General features: G+C 37.6%; 1 protein-coding gene across 1 annotated transcript; it reads left to right on the top strand.

Annotated features, from left to right (window-relative positions):
* The first annotated feature begins 11,709 nt into the window (after positions 1–11,709).
* Positions 11,710–12,291, top strand: LOC132639204 (uncharacterized). The gene has a single exon (XM_060355674.1). The coding sequence runs from the start codon at positions 11,710–11,712 to the stop codon at positions 12,289–12,291; it is 582 nt and encodes a 193-aa protein (XP_060211657.1).
* The last annotated feature ends 484 nt before the right edge of the window (positions 12,292–12,775 follow it).

The raw sequence follows: 12,775 nt of genomic DNA, 5'->3' as shown, positions 1-12,775 counted from the left end.
GTGTGCAAATGTTAGATAGTTAGAGATGGAATATAATAGAGTCCGGTTTTTATTATATATATATATATTTATAGATAAAAGGTTACTCTTGACTAACTTAGAAATTATTTTTTCCGTGTAAATTGTTTAATGTCTGTGCACACAGCCAATTTGTAAAATATGTCCACTTCCTATTAATTTCTATTCTTGTTGCGGGAGAAAATGGACTTTCCGTTTTGGGAGAATGGGGATCGCCTTTGTTTGAATTATTGGCATTGGGTTGGAAGTCATGTTCGCCATTTTGCCTACCGTGTGGGTGTCATCCTCATTTTATTTGATCGGTTTGAATTGGAAAATGGTCAGATTTGCTGCTTCACTCTAGAAAAAAGTTATGTTGTCATTCGTTATACTTTTCCACATCCATTTTATTGTCGTCCAACTTCTAGACATATTCACATCTAATTTTTAAACTTTCATGTCTCCATCTTAATTTTTTTACGTGGCGTCTAAAGTGAAAATATGAGAATTTAATGAATTAGGGAAAAATGTGGCTAAAAATTGAATAGCGAGAACATGTATTTCGAAAAAGTATAACGAAAGACAAATATAACTTTCTTGTAAAGTGCAAGGGTAAATCTGATCCTTTTTCGATGAATTTAATCGAATTCAATTTTTTCACTCTTTTTCCACAAGCTTCACGATTAAATGTAAATGCCTACTTCACCTTCTAGAAGGTATTTTTTCATTTTCTTCGTCGAATTCGAGATCTCTGATTAATTATTTTTAATAATTATGATAAGTAGAATAAATTAAAAGGATTATTTTTAACATAACTATCCTCGGCAAGACTCAAGAGGAGACAAATAAGGTTTGAGGGGCAACCAAGGAGGAGGCGAACACTTTCTATCCATTCACAGTAAGTCTCCAAATTAAGTAACCTATCTACTTGTCAACCTTTCCCTTTTTATCATTCATTTTTCTCCCTAGTTGTATTTGTTTATTTGTTTCCCTCGATAATTACTTCCTAGATCTATTCCCTTTTACTAGTTTCTTATATTAAAAAAAATATGTTTTTTATTTTACTTCGTAAAATCATAATCGAGTTGACTGTTTATCCTTTTCAGTTTGGTCATACATACGTATCTATGCATCATTTGTAATTAGTATGAACTTTCAACGAAGACCCAGCTTAGTCATACGTATACATCAATGCTAAATAGGGTATCTAGAACCTATCAGTGTACTTTTTAATTTAAGGGAAAATTTCTTCCTCGATAATTACTTCCTAGATCTATTCCCTTTTACTAGTTTCTTATATTAAAAAAAATATGTTTTTTATTTTACTTCGTAAAATCATAATCGAGTTGACTATTTATCCCTTTCAGTTTGGTCATACATACGTATCTATGCATCATTTGTAATTAGTATGAACTTTCAACGAAGACCCAGCTTAGTCATACGTATACATCAATGCTAAATAGGGTATCTAGAACCTATCAGTGTACTTTTTAATTTAAGGGAAAATTTCTAGAAATTAATACAGCCTAAAAACTATCTTCTTTTACAAGGAAAAGAAAAGTAGTACTGTACAAGAGATTAGAAATTGGAATAATTATTATATTAATCAAAAGATTAATAAATAAATCTAAATAGTCATTCATCGGTTAAATTAAAAATAGACTGTAGACTGTAGACTGTAGTTGTATAATATATGTACAATACACTATATTACTATTATATATAAGCGCTGATCCTAAATGTTTGTCGTCCTCACAGACCTTAAAGGTCCTATAGGAAGCCTACACGTGGCTTTGCTAAGCAAAAGTTTTACTCTGGATAAAGTTATGTGGGGCAGTGTTACTTATAGACAAGCAAAGAAAAAAAAAAGAGGAAAGGATATATAGTTGGTATTTTAAAGATAGGCTGGATTTGGTGGATTAAACTGTTTGGAATTCCAGGAAGCACGGTCCACTTGTTAGATGATTTGTGGACAATTTTATCCATCACTTTTGAAATTTTATGATGTATTACAATTTACAAATACATAAGGGGTTGTTTGGTTTGAACACAAGTTATGATGGGATTAATTATATTGAGATAAGTTATACTGAGATTATTTATGTTGGAATTAGTTATGCTGATATTATTTTTTATTGATTGTTTGGTTTGTTATATTAAAAGTAACATGCATTGCATAACTTTTAAGAAAAAGTTATTTGTTTACAAAAATACCCTCCACCTTACGTAGTAGAAAAAGGATTTTGAGAACCTTAGAGCTATTTTAGTCAATCTCACTGTTTTATCCTGAGATAAGTTATCCTACTATTCTTCTTTCTATCATGCCAGTTACATTTCTACTTGTGTGCTCTTTATGCCTATAGAACAAAGTTCACTATATCACTTAAAGATTTGAGGATAGTTTGAAAAATCTCTTTTCTCAAAGAAAGGTAAAACCAAGCTTTTTAGTGGCAATTAAAAAAGTCGCCACTAAAGGTTAACCATCCCAAAACATGTATAATATGTGTATATTTAATAAGAAATATCCTAAAAAACACTGAGGTGTTTTTGTATATAATATGTATTATTTGTGTATAAAAATATATATATCAGTACCTATCTCTAATGTATAGAAACTGTATAAAATATGAATCACTAAGGTATGTATCATTTTTGTATATAATATGTATCATTTGTGTATATAATCTGTTCTTTAATTATTAGAGAAGAGTTTAACTTTTTTTTTCTTTAAAAAAAAATTAGACCAGACCATCAAAGTCAAACTCAAAAGAATGGAGAAAAAACATGGAGTAATTCAAAGCCTAGACTTGAAGAACTATAATTTATTTTCTACTTTCACTTAATTCAGCGATAAAACTTTTTATTGGCTTGATAATTTTAAATGGTGAAACTCTAACTTACTTTCATTAACTTCATTCAAAGGATAACGTATTTTTTTCCAAAAGATATGACTGTGGCGAGCTTGTACTTAGGTCTTTTGGTGGCTTGTACATACCAAACTTTTGATGGCCCAGACAGTCATAAATCAACAGTTAAAATATACAGAACTATTCGTGCTTATAGCTTTTACTCTTAGTTTTGCCCACTGTGAAAATGTGTTTTTGTCAAATAGCACAACTTAGGAGTCCTGTAACTATAATCTAAACTGCTTGTTCAAAAATGCAATGTAAATATAATCTATTTTTGGTTTGAATTAGATTGTGATTAGATAGCTTCACTACTTTAACCTCTTCTTATAATTCTTCCTCCGGTGACATAAGTGATACACTTTGGGTATATTTAATAATCCCCAAAAAGGTCTACTGAAAAAAGTGCGGTAAAAAAATTTGATACAAATTTTTATATTTTGAGTTTGGAGCAAGGGCCGCATGAAACTAGTATATGTATAATACATTATACATGTATAATATATATTTAGTACATGTATAACCTTGTACAATCAATGTACACCGGCTAGGGAAAGCAAATAACTCTAGTCTGGCTATTTGTGTAAAGATCTGTTGATATTATCTAGGTACTTATCAATCTTTCCCTTTTTATATTCATCTTGGTCGCAATTTTTGTTTATTTATTTGGTTCACTTGACAATTACTTCCTCTATTCCGTTTTACTAATTTCTTATACAGTATTAAAAATAATTTTTTATCTTACTTCATCAGATCTTATTGGAGTTGACTGTTTTCTCCGTTGACTGTTTTCTCCTTTTTCAGCTTTGTCATACGCATACATGATACAACTATGCATCATTTGCAATTATGAACTACAGTTTCTAGCAAGACTCAACTTGGTCATAGGTATACATCAATGCTAAAATAGAGTATCTAGCACCTACCATGTAACTTTTTATTTAAGAGAAAAAGTATGGAAATTAAGTACTCCATAATGGCTTGCTTTACAAGGAAAAGAAAAGTAGTACCAGAAATTAGAAATTGGGCGAACTTCAAAGGGTTAATTATCCAGATACTTGTTTAGAACTTACGATATTTTCTTATTAAGGAGTACTTTAATAAGCACCATCTAGAAAACAACTTCATAGGCACCAATTGATCAAATGTAAAACGGAATAGGGCCAAATATACCCTGTACTATTAGAAATAGTTTAAATATACTTCTCGTTATATTTTTGGAACAAATATATACCCCATTCATTATACTTTCGGTCTAAATATACATTTGTCCTTATACTTTGACACTAATTTACCCTTATTTTTAATGGAACGACATGTGTCAGCTCAAGAAAGGCCCGCCCCAATTTTTTTACTCATTACTCGACCCAATTCCAGAATGGCGTGAATTTCTTTGCTTTGAAATTGGGTGGGGTAGTGGGTAAAAACATTGGAGCAGGTCTTTTTATTTCTGAACTGACACGTGTTATTCCTTTAAAAATAAGGGTACATTAGTGTCAATGTATAAGAAAGGTGGGTTATATTTGGATCAGAAGTATAACGGAAAAAGTATATTTGAAATTGAAAGTATAACGAGGGATATATTTAAACCATTTCTAATAATACAAGGGTATATTTGGCCCCTTTCCGAATGTAAAATTATAAGGACGCGTTTGGCCCATGTTAAGCACGTGAATAACCACACCGTCCAAAACTTTAAATTCAAACCAAAATGAACACTATGCAATTTCAACAAGTGATCAATTTTCAACCTAATAAGCAAAAGGAAATGTCTCCTAAGGTTGGTTGTGTAAGTTTACCAAAGATTCCAAAAGTCAAATTGAAAATGAAATAGATCAAGAACATACAATAAAAAAATTTAAGATTTGTTTTTTCCCTTGTGTTTAAATTCACAAAACTGGTGCAAGAATTTTCAGGACTGAGGCAACTCACAATCCAACTCCAGCTAACACCTTATTCACTTTATTACTTTTTGAATAAGGGGATAAAATATAGCTTGTAAAGTTAGAAGGGAAAATGTCCAAATATACTCCTCAACTTTGCGATTTAGAGCAGATATACCCCTATTATAAAAGTGGTGTAAATATAACCCTACTGTTACAAAATGGTACAAATATACCCTTTTTGCTGACAAATTTTTTTTAAAAAATTATTTAATTTATTTTTTAATTAAAAATAATATCACGTGACTTTAAAAAAAAGTCTACCCATTTTTTTTGAGTAGAAATATTTTTCTAAAGCCACGTGATAATTGTTTTTTGGTGGGTCTGGTTCATTTAAAATAATAAGTAGACTTTTTTTTAAAGCCACGGAGATACTTTTTTAAACGAACCAGACCCGATCCACCAGAATTTTTTTTACCATGTGGCGTTGGAAAAATATGTCTTCTAAAAATGAGTAGACTTTTTTTTAAAGCCACATCGCATTTTCTTAAATTAAGCTAAATGATTTTTTTTAAAAAATTCTGTTAGTGAAAAGGGTATATTTGCACCATTTTATAACGATAAGGATATATATACACTACTTTTTTAACGGAGGCATATCTGCTCTAAATCGCAAAGCTGAGGAGTATATTTTCACCCTGCCCAAGTTAGAATGCGTAATTAACTTTTCCGAATAAGTTTAGAAGGACCACTTATGTTATTTCGCTTACCTTTTTACTTTATCTTTTCCTTCTCCTTAATTGGGTTTTTTCGTCCATAAAAGCATGACATGTGACTTTTTAAAGCTGAAAGTTAAGTTTTAAGTGGATGAGGGGTAAATATGACTAGTTTTAACGGGTGAAGGGTAACTATAGCTCTAAAGTATGTCTGCAGGGGTATATTTGTTGAAAAAAATACAAGGGATGGCAAATATAGCTTATTTTTGAGTGGCAAATATAATTGTTTTTTTATTGAAGTTGATTTGGCTTCTTAATATGCAAGGGAAATCGACAGTCCAGATTCTTTTATTCTTTCATTTCCTGTGTTTTTTTGTTTTTTAAATATTATTGTTTACCCCGAATTTAGGTAACAATTGAATTTGAAGTGAGGTATAGGATATGTAGATAAACTTTAATCTACTTAGGGTTGATGTGAAATATGTATGGAATCGTATGCGATAATATGTATACATGAGTATATGTATCTGTAACACCCCGTACCTTTAACCTAAGCTTTGACCATGATCCTAGACTTAGAAAATCAGATAAAGAATGTGGGAATTGGAATTTCCCTGTTCAGTTGTAAGATGGGGGTTTACGCCCATGAACAGTGACCGTATTTCAGTATACCGGCCGTAATTCAAGTCGTAAACTGGTACAAAGGATTTCTGAGCATTCTGGAATTTGACAGTTGAATGTCATATGGTTAAACACGGACCGTATTTCACAACACGACCCGTATTTCAAATCGTAAACTGGTACCAAGGATTTCTGAGCATTCTGGAATTTGGCAGTTGGATGTCATATGGTTAAATACGGACTGTATTTCAAAATACGGCCCGTATTTCAAATCTTGTTTGGCATTTGGGAAAACTTCCTTGATGAAAGTTGTAGATCTTTGAAATAACTTTCCAACGGTATATTATGGGGGTCAAACGGACATCTGTGCAAAGAGTTATGGCCATTTTACTGAAGCGACGCAGTGCAGTCCATATTTCAAAATACGGACCGTATTTCAAAATATGGACCGTATTTCAAAATACGGCCCGTATTTTAAAATACGGCCAGTATTTAACTGGGCCGAAAATCTAATTTTTCCAGAACAGTATATATTCGTCCATTACAGTTCAAGTCATTATTTTTCATTCCTTCAAGCCCTAGAACGACCTCCTACCCTCTTCCATCATTAAGAACACCAAGGTAAGCCTACTCTAATTATTCCAAGTCAATTCTAATACATATCCTTGTAATCTAAACAAGAAATCATCATTCCAAAACTAGGGTTTTCAAGAAAACCCATCTCAAGGTTCAAGAATTCAAGATTTTGGAAATCTTCTTCAAAGCTCAAGTCTTTAATTCAAGTTTTAGAGCAATTAAGGTATGTAGAATTTCAATCCACATGTGGGAATCTCTACGTTCTTCCCTATGCTCCATTTCTTGATATCCATGAAGTTCAAATCCTAGGGCATTAAACCCAACATATTGGTAGCCCCGTATTTATGTATTTATGTACATGAATGTTGTATCTAGATTCGTTATTGTATTCCTAATCTTCCATTACGGTTATTAGGAACCCTAGCTTAATCCATGAATCATGAATTCTTCCTCGTGTGTTCTCATTATGCTTATAGGAAACTTTATGATTTTATCCAGCAAGTTACAAGCATGTTTTCAAGTCAATTATATATATAATTATGAACTATTGTTATTACTCATGAATCAAGAATATGTTTGCCAGACTATGACAAGTTATCTCATGAAACCATATTACAAGATATTTCATGAAACCATGTTACAAGTTATTTCGTGAAATCACGATTACAAGTTATTTACAAGTTATTTCACGAAAATCATGGGCTTCTTAGCCAACTATATCATGTTCATATTTTTGGGAATTGCTTAGTTAACCGAGAAGGCTCAGATATCCTGAAACTACGTTGCCACCGTAGGATAAGGGTTGTCAGCAAGGAGGCAACACCTTCATTATGCAGTTTGGATCCTTACATGCTTATTATTACTTAAATCTCATATCCCTGGCAAGGTGTGAGTGTTTTCCTGGTAGGACGCAAGTACCAGATCATGTTGTCGGTTATACTATAGCGTTCCCCACGTTACAAGCAGTTTTACATACATGTATTTCCATTGATTTACTGTTTTCAGACTTTACTCACGTTTCATGCTCATGTTCAAGTTACATTCAGTTTCAGTTCATGTCCTATACCTATGTTGTGCCATGTTCTTCATTTCAGCAGGTTTTACATACTAGTACTATTCACCATGTACTGACGTCCCTTTTGCCCGGGGCCTGCACTTCACAGTGCAGATACCGATTTTCAGGAGCATACACCTGCGCAGTAGGGTCACTTCAGTTATCAGCTTATTGGTGAGCCCCACTCCTCTCGGGGTTCAACATGGAGTCTCCATTAGTATTCAGTTTATGGTAGTCCAGGGCCATGTCCAGACATGTTTTAGAGGTTTCATAGACAGATATTAGTTCACAGAGTCAGTTATGCTTTCATGTTTGCAGACTATTATGTTTTCATGATTTTTCACGCTATGAGATAATTTCATGACTTTATTCCGCAAATTACATTTACACGATTCATTTAAATTGCATCATATAGAGTATATTGTTTTGATGCCCATGTTGACAAGCAAGCCATGAGGTTCGCTCGGTCACATGCAGTAAGGCACAGAGTGCCGTGTTTCGCCCATGCCATGGTTTGGGGCGTGACAGTATCAATGCCTTGAATGAATATGTATATATTGTTGATTAAGCTAATTGTGTTGAATTAATAAGCAAAGCCAAAAAACGCCACTGAATCGGACCAAAAGAGAGAGAGAGCTTCAATATATATTTTCTATTACAATGTTCTAGATCTCAATAAATCAACCCCTAAAAGTAGGGAAATGTCATCTATTTATAGTTTTGCCTCATGGGCCTTACATACAATATAAATCCTTTTAGAATAAAGAAACCCTAAAAGGATAAGGTAGGACCGTACGGTCTGACACCCGTACGGTTGTCAGTACAAAATGACAGAACGGTCTTGACATGTGGCAGTTCCGCAACTGGTTAACCGGACCAACGGCCACGATCAGTTCGGACATGGAGGAATCGGACTAACGGCCACGAGAACTTGACTTAGAGAAACCGGACTAACGATAATGCTGAGTTTGGTCCGGAGACATCGGACCGACAGATTCGCTTCTCTTTTCTCGGATCAGCCACATCTTGTGCAATCCCCCTGGTCGAAGAAAAAACCAATCATACTAGTGCTCATTTGGTCCTACCCTCGGCCCCCTGTCTCACCGGTCTTGCATATATCCGGTTTTTACCGTATACAGATAGTACCCACACTTTTCGGACCGTAGTTTTACCGGAGTAACTGGAAGTGGATAAGTCACAAAACCGGTGGTTTCATAAGCTCGTTCTTATCTTTTAATTTTAGCGAAAATAGTTATGTCACATTCCTCTTAAATCAGCCACATGTCTCGTCCCGAATGGCCGACCTCGGGAACCGCCGTAACGCACGACGCCTCATAACACGTCTCATTAATTGTGGGACACGTGGCCCCCCCTGGTTGGCTGACCTCTGTAACCGCCACAGTTACCACGCCTATATAAGGCCCTTAACCCCTTCATTTTACCATTTTCACTTCTTCACTTCTTTACTTCTGATCGTTTTTATCTCTCCTTTTCTTGCTTGTTTTGATCGTTTTCTTTTCTTTCTTGTTTTGATCGTAAGAAAAGCCAACTTTGCAATTTCTCCATTTGCTTTTCTTTGATCGAAAGTGCTCCTTTGTTTCCTCTTTCACTCGTCATTTTGAATTCTTCAACTGCCCTTTCAATCTTTTCTTATATTACCTGTTTTGTTTCCTAATTCAAATTTACAAATCATCCTTTTCATATCTCCCAAAATTCTGCCAACATCGAAACTACCTCCCAGGATGTTCCCTCGGTTTGTTCTCAAGGAGCCGAGCCAACCTCACAACCCAAGGGAAAAACCTTCGTTGAACCTACCGCTTTGGACATAGTACCGTCCAAACCCAACAACAACAAAGAGTTTGAAGTCGAGAAGCCCTCTCCAGTTGCGGACAGATGTTTTGATGTAAGGCGATATCTTTCGTCTATTACCGAGGATAAACTTGACCAGGTCCGGGTCGACTGCGGATGGGATAACCGTCCGGTGCAAGTGTTCGCCCCCAGGCCCCGACGAATCCATCACTGATCATAGAGAAGGCTTCTTGTATGTTTACGCCTATCCATTTACGCTCAAGCTCTACCCTGCAATTGACCCGGTTATTTTGGAGATGTGCCGGACGTACAATATGACCCTGGCCTAAATTGGTCCGATTATCTAGAGGACCGTGGCCTGCCTCCGACTACTGGCTAATAAAGTCAAAAGGGAATTCTCGATGACGCATTTCATCCGATTATATTCCCCGAGGCTATTCCGAGAGGGCGTGATAAAGCTCGCCAAGTGAGGTCGGAACCCGATTTTTTGCAAAATGGACGAAGACAGAGATCGAGGGTGGTTGGAACGCTATGTCCGGGTAAGGACCGCAGACATTATTCCGATTGAGTACATGCCTTTCCCCGAGAGGCGGAACGATAGACGTAAGTTTCTCAGTTCTTCCTCCATGCTTTGTCAACACTTTACTCCCTTGTATTCACGTGATTGCCCCCCCCCCCCCCCCCCCCCCCCGTTTTTTTGTATTAGATATGGCGTGGATATCTCCAGCCGTCTGGAACATGACCGAATGGGTTGGAGCAATTATCGGCCAACACATTCACGAACGACGGACATGGGGGGACCTGTCGCGTGGCCGATGGGTTGCCCAAAATCACGGTAACGTTCTCCTTGATTTGGTATATATTGTATCTTCTCCTTTTTCCTTTTTCTTTTATAACCCCTTCGGTATTCAGGTTTACCCAGTGGCTCGGTGGAGCTGAGACCCGAACCAACAGCTGAGCTTGCTGCACCGGTTCCTTAATTCGATTCAGCAGGGACATCGCGGCTCATTGTTGCTGCCAATAAGAGGCGAAAAAAGCCCTCAGATAAAGGACATAAATCGAAGAAAAGGGCAAGGAGCGTTGTCCGGACTCTGAGGGATGAATCAGAGCCCGACTTCCTTATTTGAAGGGTCGGTGTGGCCCCCTCCGTTGCCTCTGTTCCAGAGGAGGAATTTACTATTCCCTCATTTACTAGAACCGAAGAAGGACCTTCAGTTGCGGCTTTGCACACAGGTGGGGAAGAAGTTCTTTATCCAACTCCTCTAAGGTCAATTGAATTCGTTGACATTTCAGGTGACGCTTCATCTGAAGAGACTCCCCTGCAAAGGCCTAGAAGATCCGGGCAAGCTTCGACTGCTGAAGCCGAACAAAGAGCAGAGTCGGTCTTTGATACCGAGGCTCCAATGGATACTAGCCCACTGCCCGGTGGTGACCCAGCTTCTACATCCGAGGCATCTGCTTCTACCGAGACCGCTGGGTTTGCTCCAACTTCTCCTGCGCCGAGGTCGGATAACCTCGATGACATGTTCTCGGGCCCACCACCTGCAACCGGGGAAGCTGCCGGTTTCGGACATTTCCCTATCCCTCGGGTCACGAGAGCAGCTAGCCGGGCTACTGAAACTGGTTCAAGGGATAGCCTAGTACGTGTCTTCCCGGTCCCGAGCGTGGAACAGAGAAAGACAAGATCGGCCATGGTCACCGTCCCTGAGGATTGCAGCTTTTTGTCCCGTCCGGTGGGAGTAGCAAGCTATCTGAGGCCTCTCACGGACTCGAATAAGAGAAAAATGACCGGAGTCCCCTGGCAGTACCTCATTAATGAGGGTATGTATGTGGGTAACCGAGTAAGCTTATCATCCAATCTTTACATAATTCAATGTGAACCTTAGCTCCAGCTTTATCCAAGTTTAACGTTATTTGTTTTTTCTACAGAGTGTTGTGCTCGTCAATGAGGCCTTTATCCGTGCTCAGCAAGAGGTTGACGATTTAAAGGGCCAGTTGGATGCCCAAGGTCGTAATACGGAGAAGTTCCAACACCTTTTGCAAGAAAAGAAGATCAATTAAATCGGGCTGCTGCCCTTTCTAACCTTCAACCCGAGCTCGAAGAGGTGAAGGCCGAAAATATTTGTCCGAAGGCTGAGTTGGCCGGAATGGTTGAAAAGAACCGACTCCTGGAAGCAGACAAGGTCAGCCTTAGCCAAGACAATGCCCATTTTTCTTCGAGGCTCGGTGAACTCAAGGCTACTATCTCTCAACTCCAAAGTGAGCTTGATTCGGTCAAGACTGATGCCGTGAAGATGGCCAAGAGGCATAGGCTGCTTGAATCCGAAAATGCTACGGACAATGAGAAGTTGAGGGTAATGGAACAGAAAGCCGAGGATCGGGCCCGGATTTGCGACAAGCTCAAAAGCAAATTTGAGGAGGCAGCCGAGGCCAATGACATTCTTAAGGCCGAGCTTGAGTCGGCTACTCAAACTCAAAGGATTCTCGACGAAGAGAGATCGAAATTAGTGGCTAAATTGGCCAAAGTTGAGGCTGACTTAAAAGAGTCTCTTAAGGACGTGAAGGCTGCCGAGGCCCGTACCACGATTGCGGTTGAATATGAACGGTGGAAGTCTCGGAGGGCTACCCTTGAGCAAGCTCAACAAGGATTAGGGGACCTTGCGGCTCTGATACTCGAAGCTAGAACAATCGAGGAGGAGGCTAAGAAATCCCTTGACCCCGAGTCTTAAGATTCCGAGAGAACGATTTTTGAGAACTCCGGCTCCAGTCATACCGGGTAGACCATGGCCTGCATTAGCCTTTATTTTGTCTTTATTTTGACTTGTTTTTGCTTTTGATTTTGTGGAAAATGTAAAAAACCCTCGTATATGAAATGAGCATTTTCCTCTTGACTCTCTTCATTATTTTTATCCAAATGCTTGCTATGACATTTTCCTTAATTGCTTATTCCGTTAAAAGGTTCGGAGCCATTTTTTCTTGACTGTGCCTGAGGATTGGCTTTCCTCTTCATTCGGTACCTTTTTATTAGAAGATTTGATCGAGTGATTTGCCCGCGGGACTTATTTATGCTTTGTGAATTCAGACGTCTCTGAATCACGTTAGGCATTGCAGGGCCGATATTTTTAAACCGTTTGCTTATCATAGATTAGGTTCGGACACCTGAATCCCTGCCTTGCCAAATTTTGATATGGCAGTCCCCATTCGAGGGTGTTA

Source organism: Lycium barbarum, chromosome 5, assembly GCF_019175385.1.
Source record: "Lycium barbarum isolate Lr01 chromosome 5, ASM1917538v2, whole genome shotgun sequence".
In the NCBI taxonomy this organism is placed as follows: Eukaryota; Viridiplantae; Streptophyta; class Magnoliopsida; order Solanales; family Solanaceae; genus Lycium; species Lycium barbarum.
This window is presented reverse-complemented; position numbering and strand designations above follow the sequence as displayed.

What these genes read in the sequence shown, in the direction of transcription:
- LOC132639204 (XM_060355674.1), top strand. Translation starts at nt 11,710, where the DNA reads ATGGTTGAAAAGAACCGACTCCTGGAAGCAGACAAGGTCAGCCTTAGC.